Genomic DNA, 14,309 nt, shown 5'->3' with positions numbered 1-14,309 from the left:
TTTCTTTTCCATTGTTTTACAAGTAGCCACATGCTTTTGAAAATTTTATTATTTTCATTGATATATTTTTTAAATATTTGTTGGAACCCTGAGTGAGCGAACCGCCGAGCTGTAACAGAATACAGTTGAATAGCCCTTTTTAAATGACGCAACTTTGAACGACAACTTAATCCGCAGTCGCGCGATGCTGAAATGGATCAGCGGATGTGGTCTGACGGTAAACGGAGCAGCACCTGCAGAACGCGGCTCATCCACTGGAAGCTGTCCTCCTCCGAGGCGTCGGGTCTCTGCTCCGCCACCACCACTATCCTCTCATCGTGGAGCACCGACACGGAGAACACCGCTATCCTGGTGCACACACGCACAAGCACGCACGCACGCACGCACACACCCACACACACACACACACACCCACACACACACAGGGTTACACATATAGAATACCGTACTGCACAAATTCATAACAACACAACTGTCTTTCTGTTTCATCTGGATGACTGTTTGAGAACATCAAATGACTTCCCCGCTCCTCACCTCCCTCTGTAAACAAACTTCATGGGCTCCACCGCCAGCGCCGTGGCCACCACGTCGTCTGCGTTGTGCCTCCGCCCGCTGACCACCATCAGCCCGTCCATCTTTCCCACCACGAACACCAGGTTGTCCTGGAAGAGCATTGACATTGAGCGTGACGCAACAAAGCATCAATTCTTATTTTCACAATTCCAATTATATGATGTGAAATAGGTGCACTGACTGGTCCCACGAAGCCCAGCAGCGATGTGCGGGTGAAGGGTCGGTCACTGATTGGAAGCCCAGATGATGTGACTGGGATGGTCTGAAACAAGATGGCAAATATTATAGAACAACAATGCATACGTCTGAATTTATGAATTGAAACCGGCTGCAATCCATGAGTTGAAATTTGAATAGAATTGGCCAGGCGATGATTCAAAGGACGTTGACTTGGAACTTAAATGAAACAGGCCACACCCCATGGGATGTTGATTTGGTATTCGTATTATTCATATTAATAAATTAATTTCAATTGAATTTGAACAAATACTCAAGTCACAGGGGTCATAAGCATATGCGTAAGCGGTCCCACTGCTGCCATTTTAGGAGGCGATGAGGGCTCACCTCAAAGATGTTCTTGGTCATGCCAGGGAGGCCGTAGTAGGCGATGCCGGTGCACCCGGAGCTCACGCAGATCTCTCCAACCTCGTCCGTCTGGCAGAGATATGGAGTTCCTTCCACCCGCACCACGCACACCAGCGCTGCGGACACGCAAGCAAGCACTGTCGTTTACTGGGTTCGTTCTGACATTACAACTTGGAATTCAACGACTTTCAAGTACTTTTTTAAGCATTATTTTTCATTTTCAAGTTCTTCACGCAAAACAAATATAATACATCTTCAATGTCATCTTTATTCATTAAAATATATAGTATAACTGTCATCTCATTGTCTATTATTTATATTAGTTAAACTATATATCTATTATTAACCTCACTGTCGTATTCTATTACAAGTGTCTATTTCCAACCATGCTGGATTACATTTACATTTCCCTGGCATAATCTGTCAAAAAAAAATACTGGAATTTTTTTATTATGACAGGATTTGAATTACAAAACCAGGGGGACTATCACAGGTTTTCAATTAAATTTTTTTCATGGGCTTTGCATGTACAACCCTGCCTTCAATACTTTCACTCTTGTGTCTATTATTTCACAAGTTTCAACTATTGTAACTGAGCATGCTCAGTCCCAAAAAAGGCACCATTTTGAATATGAACGACAACAAAGTTAGTCCACACTAAATAAACACACTTGTGGTGCAAGTAATGGGGAACAACATCAAATAATATCTGTGAAAACAAACTATTGCTTCATGATCAATTAGAGAACAATAATGAACTGGTTATCTTATCAAAAATATTTTTTATTGAGTGGTTGATCATTAGAAATAACATAATTGACAGCTACTGATGGTTAAAAATGAACAAAAATAAAGTAAATCCTATCATTAATACATATATTAAAAACATTATAGTGTATGAACATTGAAATCAATGTCATTACTAATGATTTACAACTTACTTACAAATATACCAAAATGTTATGTTAAAAAATTATATATTATAGTAAATATCATAGTTAATTATAATTATAGTAAAAACATAAAATAAAGACATTATTGCTATTTAATCAACATTAAACACCAGCATGTAGCACTGTCCCATACCTCCAGGCATGACCTGGCCCACGTCTTGCACTGTCAGCACAGACAGCTTCTCCTCCGTGTCCACGCGGATCACGCTGTGGCTCAGCCCGCCCATGGACAGCACCGCCTTCCCTGGGGGAGGAACTCCCATTTCTGGGGGCCTGTGGAGAGACGGGGCCCATGTGTCACTTTGCAAAAACGCACTAAAATATCGAAGACCCTTCCCTCTGCTGGCGTCGGCAATGTGCCTTCCTGCAAACTTTTTAACTGTTGGGAATATTCCAATGATGACGTCTTTGTTTTTTCATTTAGTTATAAGCGGGTTTACACAGTCACTGATACGCAGATGTACATGAGCGTCCGCATAGCCAACATGGAAAGTATCACGGCCTTGAATGCAGCAGGGGAGACGAGTCCTATTGCAACAAGGTGCAGTGACGTCGTCCTACCTGCGGATGGCAACAGACATGGCTTCCGAGGAGCCGGCACATGGACAGATCACCTCAGGCCGCAGCCCACGTGCCTGGAACACGTTGAGGAAGGCGTCGCAGGAAGATATCGACCCTGATGTCAGAACACACAAAGAGCCGAAAGCAAAGCAAATCAATGCGAATGTTTGGTTCAGTTCTGCTATTTTTTTTAGTCAGAAATCTTGGGGGAAGGGCTCGAGGAGGCTCACAGGGGTTGGCGCCGTCGGCCACGATCAGCATGCGTAGCGAGCTCAGGCTCAGGTCTCTCTGGTCTCTCTGGGCCAGCAGGGACCAGTGCATGTCCCGGGACTTCACCACCGCCACCCGAGCTGCACGGCAGAGACAGAGAACAGAGACATACACGGTCAGAACGGGTTCATCTGGTCCCCAGCACGGTTAGAATTACCAACAGGTTCCTCTCATAAAGACGAGGAAAACAATTATTAACTACAACCACAACGTCTCCTGAACATGCCGATACGTGCATCTTTTTCTTGACAGAGAAAGACATGTTGAGGAATTTCAACCAACTTTTCAGTATCAACATCTGACGTGCGTTACAAAAGTACTTGACGGGACAAATTCATAAATACAATATTTAAATTCCACTTTATTTTTCTGCGAGAACCCAATAAACTATTAATTTACTCGCAGTATTGTATTTAACTTTTTATTCAAATGTTTTCATTATTTTCATTAATAAATATGATTTATTATTCAATTAATAATAAAAAAATAATAATTATATCTCAAGTTAAAAAAATTAAGTGCTTTTTTTATATGAACAGTGTTTCAAAATATGAAGAAAATTTTAATAACTGGAATGAATAAATGTGTGAAGGACGGCACCTAGGGTAGTGGACTATTTAATTCAATTTAATTGAGGTGGAAAATGATTGCAAAACTTCCAAAAAAAAGTGTTGATTTTACAATTTCCTAAATAGATTGAGAAAATGCATTAAATCGTATCTGCCAGCCACTGAGCAGCAGATCCACATAAACACGTCTTCCTGCTTCTGAAACCCACGTCTACATCAGATCTATGAAGGGAATTAAACTTTTTGTTTAAATTAAGACTAATTTCTCCATTTCACGCACGTAATCACACCATTTTTTTGTATTGACGACGGAGCGATGAAGCGGATGAATGTCTTAGGAAGTTTATCAAACGGTGATCAACACGACATGTGCAGCTTCTACACAATCATTTAATGAAATCATCTCTGTATGCTGTGTTGTTTTGCATTGAAACACACACACAGTGAGCCGCTCATAGACACACATGACCCTGAAACAGTAGTCGCAATAGCTTTTATGAATGGCAAAAAAAAAAATCCATCACTATTTTGTCCTTGCACTCGGGGAAGACGGTCGTGGCCAGGTGAGTAGGGCCGGGTCATGTAGGCTAAATCAAATAATCACAATATGGACGTTGATAATTTCACGATATTTTCACCACTATGACGGATGGTGCTTTCATGAGATATTTACACTGACGAAATATGAGAGGATCAACCATAATTATACCATCACAATCACACACAGTTATGTAGAAAGTAGAGGCGTTGATTGGAACAGATCATTACTTTACAGCTGCATTGCTTTAATGTCATGCAGCCTCAACGAAAAACATGTATCTATGTCATAACATTCCAATGCCCAAAAATCCCAGAAAATATCTCATCTTTTATGACAGAGGCAGACTGTCCCTCACCTTTAAACGTGTGCACTTTCTGTATCCAGGAGAGGGGGTTGACTTTCATCAGCGAGTATGGGATGCTGATCACGTGCATTCGGTTCATGACGCTCTGCAAAATAAATAACGAAATAAAAAAATAAAAAATATAAACAACCACCAACAAATAGCCACCATTTTAGGTTTCTACAGAGGACGGCGAGGCTCTCTTTCTCATATGGAACCAGTTGGTTATTTAAGTCCACATTCACGAGGGAAAAGAGACTGCACGTTTGAAGTGCAACAGGGATGGAAAGAGCAGGATTTTAATCAGCGCTCGCCGGTAGATTTAAGGGATTCAGAGTCTCCATTCGTCCGTGCACTCGCACGCACGCGTATGTCAGTATTTTGAGTCAGAAACTGTGCTGGATGACTGTAACCTTTGAAGGCTGTTTTGTTCCTTACTGGAGTGTTATAGTGATGTATGTGTGTGATATAGTGATGTGTGTGTGTGATATAGTGATTCGTGTGTGTGATATAGTGATGTGTGTGTGTGATATAGTGATGTGTGTGTGTGTGCATTATAGTGATGTGTGTGTGTGTTATATAGTGATGTGTTGATCCAGTGAAGTCAATCAGGAAAAAGAAAACCCTGAAACCCATTTAACGGACTTAATGTTTTTATTTATGCGACAAGACAGGTTTTTTTTTTGCCCATTGGGACTTCATTAGCGCGAATGTTTTGACACACGCACGCACGCACACACACACGCACACGCGCACACACGCACACACATACACACACGTACACACACGTACACACACGTACACACACGTACACACACCTACACCTACACACACACACACACACACACACACACACACACACACACACACACACACACACACACACACACACACACACACACACACAGACTAGAAGCATCAGGAGGAATAAATCCAACCTTCCACATCACCCAACTGACAAATGCAAATCCCTGGTGCTTTCAATGACGTAACTTCACTAAAAGCATTGGCGGAGAAAACAGGACTACTCACGGTGAGGACTCCGTGCCATAATCCCGCCTCTCTCTTGAAGTCCAGGACATTGGTTATGGTCTCAGCTGCAAATCAAAGTGACAGGTTGCGTCGAGATCAAACAAGCCCCCTCGAAAAAAAGAGGGTATCCTGTATCAAGGAACCCGCATTCGGAAACATGCAAAGTTCTAAATACGCCTTCGATTCATTAATGTTCCCGTTGACTGCCCTGACCATGACAGCGGTGTGAATCAGTGAGCCACCAGAGGAGGCCCTTTCCAGAGGGTGTCGCTGCAGTCCGAAGTAATTTAGGGTAAGAAGTGGGACACCGGAGGAGAGGATGCATCTCCCTTCGCCTTGTTTTTTATTTCTCTCGCTCTCCCTCTTCCTGATTTCCCTCAACCCCCATTCATTTGCATAACTCCAGCTCCCAGTGCTAAATAGTGACACTTGCTAAATTAAAACTCCAGCTCTACTTCAACAGGATGGGTGAGAGCAATAAGAGGCCGCTCTGCTAAAAGAGGCCGGTCTAAACGCAGAGCGCATGCGGAAGCGAAGCCTCCACAAAATCACCACGAAGCGCTCTTTTTGACATTTTCAACATTTTCTCTTTTTTTCAACACCGCGGATGGTCTGGAGGTTCAGTTTGAATGGATTTCTTCTGTATTTACGGTCAGTAATTAACACGCGGGAGCCAATACACTGACCCAACGTATCTCTACGATATTTTTTGTCGCAATCTCTGAGGCTCTGTCTACAAACTACACTGCCGACACTTCAGGCCTGACCTCAATGGCGCTGGAGACTGCTCTCGTGAGGTCTCGATTTGTCAGAATACTGTTGTCTGACCAGTGGTGGAAAGTAATGAAGTACAAGGACTTGAGTATTTTATACCTTATATAGTATATACAGTTTTGAAGACTTTCAACTTTTATTCCACAACATTTCAAATGCATCTCCAAAGTATCTCTAGTGTAAAATACCTGTTCTTTCCCTCTGCTAAATTTCTAACCCAGTTAGGTTATATGAGATGTATTTTCTTTTTTGAATCACAATTTATATTTATATATTACTATGACACCACCTATACTATTATTTTGTAAATTGTAACAGGCACTCACGGACAGAAAAAAAGTTACATTAGCACATCATGTTCTGCGAAGACAATTACGGTACTTTTAATAATTTAAGTGCATTTAAGAGAAAGTACTTACAGTATATACTTTAACTTAAGTAGAAATGTCAAAGTGGTATTTTCACTTTGATAATTTAGCTCAGGATATGTGAACATCCTACTTTAATAAAAAGTCGGAGTACTTCTTCCACCGCTGATAAACAAGGCCTATAGTTCAAACAGCAAATATGAGGAAGAATAAACTGCCAACCCTTTGGATTCCTACTGTTATTGAATTATCAGTGAATTGGAAGAAGGGGAACAAAGCCGAGTCGCACGCTGGCATGAGAGGAAAAACCCAGTCACCTTCAGTGTAGCCGCAGGCCTGTGTAAGGGCGTGGCAGTGAGCCAGCATGGCGGCGTGAGACACCGTGATCCCCATGGTGCTGCCCTCCTTGCTGGTCTTGTACTGGAAAGGAGTTGAAGAGTTTTTATTAAAACAAAAAGACGGGATGGCAAATAAAAAGAACAAAACAAGTCGTGCCTAAATATTCAAACATGGGGGAAAATTGCAGGAAAATTGTCGACGAAGTTCACAAAATGAAGACACATAGGATCGGTGGCTTCGGATTTAGAGATGTGAGTGATGAACTATAAGTTGCACAGTATCAGGTGTGGTCTTTTTTATTTGAATCTTTTTTCTTTATTGAAGAACTATAAAGGAATGTCTGTTATATCCGCTGAGTGGACAGTAAAGGTTTGAATCTTGATTCAGTCTTCCCACAGCAAATGCCATGTATATGAAATTATACACCAGTGAGTTCTCAACCCTTTATGGCCCAGGACCCCATTTTCAGGTCCCAAAATTCTCACGCCGACGGCAATTACAAAGAGTGACGAATAAAATTTTCCTCTTTCTTCCTTTTTGTTATCGTACCAACCTCGATGTAAGCAATTTCATTGCTTGCTTCCCGCATCGGAGGGTGCCAGTCTTTAGGAGGCTTCACGACGTGCTTTCCATCCGTCACGAACCAGAGCAACCGCGGCCAACCTGCGAAGGAAAACACCTAGAATCAGTTCAGTTCCACCTTAAATGTGGAATCCTACACGGAAATCATGGATACATAAATGGCAGAAAGACGGATAAACAGCTAAGAAAGATGGAACAAAAGAAGGAATGTACCTTTAAAGGTGGCAACCTCGCCTGTTTGTGCTTTGGGCAGGCCTTTTTGGCAGGCGTCGGTGGTAAGCGCCAGCGTCACACCACAGCTGCCCAAGAGGAAACCGATCTGCTGACTGCCCGCGTCCTGGGGGAGCAAGCGCGGAGAGCGGAGCACAGAGAGGAACTGAGGAACAATAACGCTCAAAAGGTAAAATCTGGCTCAGGAATGCTGCAAACAATAGTCCCGCAAAATTAACGACCTTTGACCTAATTTCTGACTCGTTTATTAAACAATCGATGCAAAAAAAGATAAAAAAGAAAGCAGATAACGTTATTGCCCGAGATTGTACAATCGACCCATTCGACAAAAGAAACCATTCAGATAAAAAACACATGGATAAATATAAGAAATAGGAAGAAAGAATAGATCAGAGTAAAAGGAGAAAGTAAGAATAAACCTAAGTGTTCAAAGCAGCAGTGAGTAAGACAGCAGAGTGACACCCAATCAGGATTAGAGAAACACTACTGCTGCTGAGCCTCAAAGAGCCATCATAGCAAGATGAAATCAAGGTTCTAAGGAACGCACGCACGCACGCACGCACGCACACGCACACGCACACGCACACGCACACACACACACACACACACACGATCAAACTAATGCAAATTACCCGAGGGCTACATTCCCACAGCTACACCGCACAGTTTGTGAAAGTGAGAGATATTGGACAGGAAAATTTGTGTGTGTGCATGTGTGTGTGTGTGTGTGTGTGTGCTTGTGTGTTCAAGTTTGTGACATCCCCAACCAGTTGGCCTGGGAGCTGAGTGACGTTTGACATCATTTCACCACCCTCAAATCTCATTAAATACGGCGCAATATCTGCCCTTCGAAAGAAGAGACTAAATATTCATCCCACATCGTTGAGGTGGATGAGTCAGTTTTGGGTTTTTGTTTCTCTGGACCAGTGAACGTGAGCCGTCCAAACACTACAAATTGAAGGTAAGAGATATTGTTTATGTTATCAACGCCGGCTGTCCCCAAAATCCTCAAGAGAAACAGCCAACAGAGGAAGACGTCAGATTAGCTTTTATAGAAAATACACTGATATTTCAGGAAATGTTGAATTAAGTCACATTTTCGCCCTGCTCTCAAACCTGGGATGGAGGCACTGTTCCCGCAGAGGTAATTTACTTATTTTACTTCATCTTTACTAGAATTGAGGTAGATAAATTAGCTCACTAAAAATCGACTCACTTTTACTTACTAACAAAGATTTAATGGAAGAATACATTTTTATTTTGTGCAAACAATATTGGCAACTGCACAGTGAACCAATTGCTTAAAATCAGCTTAAATTCAGAGCCATAGAAATGCTTTGCTCTGATTGGCTTTGGAAATTATATCTTAAAATGTTCCCGTGATTGGCGGCAGAAACGGGTTGAGGTTAAAATACTTACCTCGTAACTTCTAACAGCAAAGTACAATCATTTGTTAGAAAATAACTGAAGTAAAAGTATAAGTACTGAATTTTAGTTCTACTCAATAGAAGTACCCTTCCAGGTGAAAACATACTGAAGTCCTGGAATGAGTAACTACAGCGATCAGCCACAACATTAAAACCACTGTCATGTGAAGTGAATAACATTGATCATCACGTTCCAATGGCACCTGTCAAGGGGTGGGATGTATTAGGCAGCAAGTGAAAAGTCAGTTCTTGAAGTTGATGTGTTGGAAGCAGGAAAAATGGAAAAGCGTAAGGATCTGAGTGATTTTGACAAGGACCAAATTGTGATGCTAGACGACTGGGTATTCCAGTGTGCAGTGGTTAGTACCTACCAAAAGTGGTCCAAGGAAGGACAACCAGTGAACCAGCGACCGGGTCATGGGTGCCCATGGGCTCATTGATGCACATGGGGAGTGAAGTCTAGTCCCTCTGGTCCGATCCCACAGAAGAGCTACTGTAGCACAAATTGGTGAATAAGTTAATGCTGCTGTGATAAATGGGTGTCAGAACACACAGTGCATCACAGCTTGCTGTGTATGGGGCTGTGTAGCTGCAGACCGGTCAGAGTGTCCATGCTGACCCCTGTCCACTGCCGAAAGCGTCTACAATGGGCATGTGAGTATCAGAACTGGACCATGGAGCAATGGAAGAAGGTGGCCTGGTCTGATGAATCATGTTTTCTTCTACATCATGTGAATGGCCGGGTGCATGTGCATCGTTTAAGAGGACGAGATGGCACCGGGATGCACAATGGGAAGAAGGAAAGCCGGCGGAGGCAGCGTGATGCTCTGGTCAATGTTCTGAAGGGAAACCTCGGGTCCTGGCATCCATGTCAGGACACCTTCAGAGGTCTTGAGGTGTCCATGCACCGGGTAAGAGCTGTTTTGGCAGCGGGAGAAGGAGCTACACAATATTGGTAGTTATTAGTGGTGGTTTTAATGTTGTGGCTGATCAGTGTCCTTCCTCTCTCTATCTCTTACTTCTGGCTGTATGTTTATCTGTCATTTCCTCATTGACAAGTCGTCCCAGCAGGGGTCACTGCTGCTCTTTAGGGAAGTTCAACAGAACTACTTGGGTCTACTTGTGTTGGATTGTGTTGGATTGTGTTGAACATCTATTTTTCCAGGAACGGGGAGAACTTTCTCTTTGCTTTTACCTTTCGGGTGAGCGGCACCTCGATGGGCACCGGCACCAGCTCTGCCAGGAGGCAGCCATAGAACGCCACCATGAACATCACCGGGTCGTTGTTGGGGAACACGAGTGCAACCTGTAGGAATATTATCAGCAAAATTACCATCAATATTCATATTTTGGGAGGAAGAAATGTATGTATTTATACATACGTGTGTATTACTATGTGCATTAATATAGTTATATGCAGACAACACAATGTCTTCAAATGTCCAAGTGCATTGCTTTGTACAGCTCTACTTTGGGGGTTACATGATTAGAAGCCAAGCTCTGCAGGCCTGGCACCTGCACTCACTATTTGGGGTTTGTTTGCAGCACATTTACCAAAGAATTTGAGCTTGTTTTAGTGTTGTGCTGCTTATAAGCAAGCGTTCATTTCGAGAGTGACATCAACTAAATGCCTGTAATATAAAATGCACGATGAAACGTAACTAATCTAATGATGCCTGTATCTCCCAGGGTCCGTTTACCATAACAATGTGATTTTGTGACTTACTCTGTCCCCGGGGAGAAGCAGAGGCTCGTTCCTGGTGCTCAGCTTGTTCAAGAGGGTGAAGGCCAGCTTCTGGCTGCGGGTCCACAGTTTACCTTAAGAATGGTGGAGAACAGCGCAGTTAGCGCTTTGAAAATGGCTGATACTGCCCAAATGTGAAATTAATTGATAAATACAACAACAGATTTAAAACAAACAGCCTTTCTCTAATATTAATAATTTCAGCTTTAAGGGGAATTGATCAAACCTTGACCCATGTCGATCCAAATACAAGAAAAAAAAATTATATACTTTTGCATTGTAATATCAACACTGGCTTACGCTGTATTGTACGTACCATAAGTGAGTGTGTAAACAGGCTTGCCAGCATTGTCCAGGGCAGTCAGACAGGGGCTCTTAGGCTGCGTGGTGCCCCAGCGCTGTAAGGCCGCTAGCAGGGAGGGCGGCCAATTGGTGACCACCCCCAAAGGTTCTCCCTCCAGGGGGCTCATCTGCTGGCCTTCTGGCTTTGGCTGGTTGGGGTCTGGCTGCTGGACTGCAGACACAGAGAAAGGCCACAGAGTTTATGCCTTGAATGGGATTGAACTCGTCAGAAATAATAAACACGTCAGAAATCAGGTCAAAGTTCATTATTTTTTATTTTTGCTGCTGTATTATTTTTTTATTCCTTTTTTTCCTGTATTCTTTTTCTGTTGCTTTGATTTATATTATCCATGGTTTTACACTGACCAATACAACAAGGTCATTTGTGCTGTTTTGGGAGAATGCAGAACCACAAACAATAAACATTGCCGTTGGCACATCTTGTATTTGCAGATACTATTAGGCATTGAATTGCAGCAGCAATTAATATGATGAAGATCAAGGATCTCTGCCAACAGAAAGTGATATACTGGGGAATTTTCGATATATCCTCACAGGGCCTCCAGCAGTAGGACGCACTAGGAGATGCCCAGCTGACTAGAAAATCATCTGCTGAAAAACAAGGTGGAGAAAGAGGTGTGCGGTGAGCTGCCGATATTTGTGTTAGTTGGAGATGCCAGACTTCATGCCTGACTTCTTCTGCTCTTCTTCTGCCCGGTGACAGCAAACACTCTTCCCCACCCCCTCCGTTTCTCCCGTTCCCGGGCAGCTCAGCATGGTCCGTCTCTGGGGAGCCGCTGCTTATTGACAGGCAGAAGTTTCTCTTTGTTTTGCTCCTGCACCTCCCGCCCTCCCTTCAACTTTCCCTTCAGTATTCTGCTTAGCGCTCTCCCTCCGTCTCTCTCTCTCTCTCTCTCTCTCTCCCCCTCGCTTAATCCAACCCCCGCCCGACATCCTCATCTTTATCCACAAAACTAGGACTCCTGGAATCCGAGGATGTTTGGGTGCGCTGGCCATGTGCATCTGAGCCGGAGAGAATATAAGAGGTCTGCTTGTTCTCTTGTCAGTGGTTCAGGCTATTTCTGCCGTCCGCGAGTAGACCACCGTGGCTGTCCTGGTTCCAGCGCCTGCGTGTGGGGAAAGCTCTACAATTACGGTACCTGCTGATGCTCCGCTATTCCTGCTGCTTTTTCATTTCCACGCTGTTTACTCAGCCTGGCAGCCTACCACCCAAATACCCTCCAGTGGGCTGGTCGGAATGAAGGAAATGGTTTGACAGGGCGAGAATGTGTTAGCTTGGTGGTGGCTGTATGTGTGTGTGTGTGTGTGTGTGTGTGTGTGTGTGTGTGTGTGTGTGTGTGTGTGTGTGTGTGTGTGTGTGTGTGTGTGTTCTAGGGTGAATGGCACGCATGCAAAACCGCTGCCCCGCTGTTTCCCCCGCCGACGCTCCGCGTTTGCACACCTCGCGGACGCAGCTCCACAGAGACGGACAGAAAAAATAACGTCCGCCAATCCAAAAGGTGTCGCCGCCTGTGTGCTCATTAGGCGTGGCGGGGGTTATATGTCATCGCTGCTCGGCCGGGAACGAAAACAAGATGAGTTTCCTCCGAACGTAAAATTCCCAGGCACTCCGAAACGTCCGTGTATGATCAATACTGAATCATTATGAAAGCCTTGGAGAACGTTGAGGTTGGGGGGGGTGGGGTTGTTTGCACCACACACAGCTTTTGATCAGCATGCTGATAAGACTCTTAAATGTACTCACGATTTAATTGATCTGATTGGGCGAGGGAGCGGCGTCGCGCCTTACCGTCCAAAAGCTCCTCGAAGTCGTCCACAAAGAACTCCCGCAGCGGACGCCGCTTCGGCCTCTTCAGGGTGTTGAGGAGCTGCTGGATTTTGGAGGACACGCGGCTGTTGACCGGGACACCTGCCAATACGACGAAGAGAATGGCGGCGGTGGTGGTGGTGGAAATGGTTGGGGGGGGGGTAGAGAAAGAGAGAAAGATGGAGGTGCGGGCAGGAATGACAAAAAGAAAGAAAAGGATTTAAAGCATGGGAAGCAATTGGGAATTGGTGGGGGGGGGGGTGAGAGATAGATTGAGGGATAATGAGAGGACGGGAGAAATGGGTGGATGAGATGCGAGATAGATAAAGGAGGAGAGGAGGGAAAAGGTCAGTGCAGTGTTTTAATGAGATACAGAACATAACCAGCTGTCAATCACAGCGTTGACAGGCTGACTCGCCGGTCGCCCAGAGGTCGGAGGACGCCGCCTGTCGCTGGGCGAGCTCCGGAATCACCTGGCGCGACCTCAAGAGCTGGACCCTTCCACAATGAGGAGAGGGCTCCGCTGCCTAGCAACAACATGGTCATCGCTTTCCAGACAGGCCCATAAGTGATTCATGAGCCATTTCACATCCAGCCTCTATTTCAAACTGCAAACATTAGACTTGTTGGGGGCACCCAAATTAAACCCTCAGAACAAAAACACGTGTTAGTCGGTGAATAAAAAACACATGTTAATTGTTTCAGGTTTCATTTGACCGTGCACCAAACAGCCGAGGCCTAAAATACCCAAAAGGCGTGACGGTGGGGTTAAACGCGCGAGCCAAGACATAACCGAGGACCAAGACAGAACGAGAATACAGGCCGACAAAACATATGACATGACGCGTCTGGCTCGCAAGTCCGTGAGAGAGTGACAGACGTGGGGGGAGAGAAAGAGAGAGAGAGAGAGAGAGAGAGAGAGAGAGAGAGAGAAAAGAATAATCATTCAGTCACATTTTCCTCGGTCACACATAGGACGAGGAACCTGGACAATGATTTCTACTCTATGAGCTCATAGTGAGAAGGTGCGGCGGGGGAGCCGATCTCAGACATTCCAGACGGCCACAGGAGACGCAGGCCACAGCTGCACGCCGCTCGCCCGACCCGCTCCGCCCCGGCCTATTGTAGAGCCTGGCTCAGATGGACTGCTGTTCATCCAAGTACCGGAGTGCCGTGAGAGGGTGTCTGGAGGCCCGGGGGTCAGCACGGCACCTGACGGGCCAATTAGAAAGCCCCCAGACATGGAG

At 44.6% G+C, this 14,309-nt stretch overlaps 1 protein-coding gene across 4 annotated transcripts in view; it reads right to left on the bottom strand.

The window, feature by feature from the left end:
• Nucleotides 1–14,309, bottom strand: part of dip2a (disco-interacting protein 2 homolog A) — a 96,604-nt gene that overhangs the window by 14,317 nt on the left and 67,978 nt on the right. For all 4 annotated transcript variants that reach the window (XM_080019786.1, XM_080019787.1, XM_080019788.1 and 1 more), the window contains 16 exons: nucleotides 13,045–13,164; nucleotides 11,209–11,406; nucleotides 10,875–10,966; nucleotides 10,344–10,454; nucleotides 7,704–7,827; nucleotides 7,462–7,571; nucleotides 6,887–6,989; nucleotides 5,428–5,492; nucleotides 4,408–4,501; nucleotides 2,903–3,022; nucleotides 2,673–2,787; nucleotides 2,245–2,384; nucleotides 1,138–1,274; nucleotides 755–835; nucleotides 535–662; nucleotides 234–348 (listed from right to left, as the gene is read on the bottom strand). In XM_080019786.1, the coding sequence (XP_079875912.1) occupies nucleotides 234–348; nucleotides 535–662; nucleotides 755–835; nucleotides 1,138–1,274; nucleotides 2,245–2,384; nucleotides 2,673–2,787; nucleotides 2,903–3,022; nucleotides 4,408–4,501; nucleotides 5,428–5,492; nucleotides 6,887–6,989; nucleotides 7,462–7,571; nucleotides 7,704–7,827; nucleotides 10,344–10,454; nucleotides 10,875–10,966; nucleotides 11,209–11,406; nucleotides 13,045–13,164 (1,853 nt within the window). The remainder of the gene's footprint in view (nucleotides 1–233; nucleotides 349–534; nucleotides 663–754; nucleotides 836–1,137; nucleotides 1,275–2,244; nucleotides 2,385–2,672; nucleotides 2,788–2,902; nucleotides 3,023–4,407; nucleotides 4,502–5,427; nucleotides 5,493–6,886; nucleotides 6,990–7,461; nucleotides 7,572–7,703; nucleotides 7,828–10,343; nucleotides 10,455–10,874; nucleotides 10,967–11,208; nucleotides 11,407–13,044; nucleotides 13,165–14,309) is intronic.

Source organism: Zeus faber, assembly GCF_960531495.2.
Source record: "Zeus faber genome assembly, chromosome: 18".
NCBI lineage: Eukaryota > Metazoa > Chordata > Actinopteri > Zeiformes > Zeidae > Zeus > Zeus faber.
Note: the sequence above shows the minus strand (reverse complement) of the source record. Positions and strands in the feature narration are given on the sequence as shown.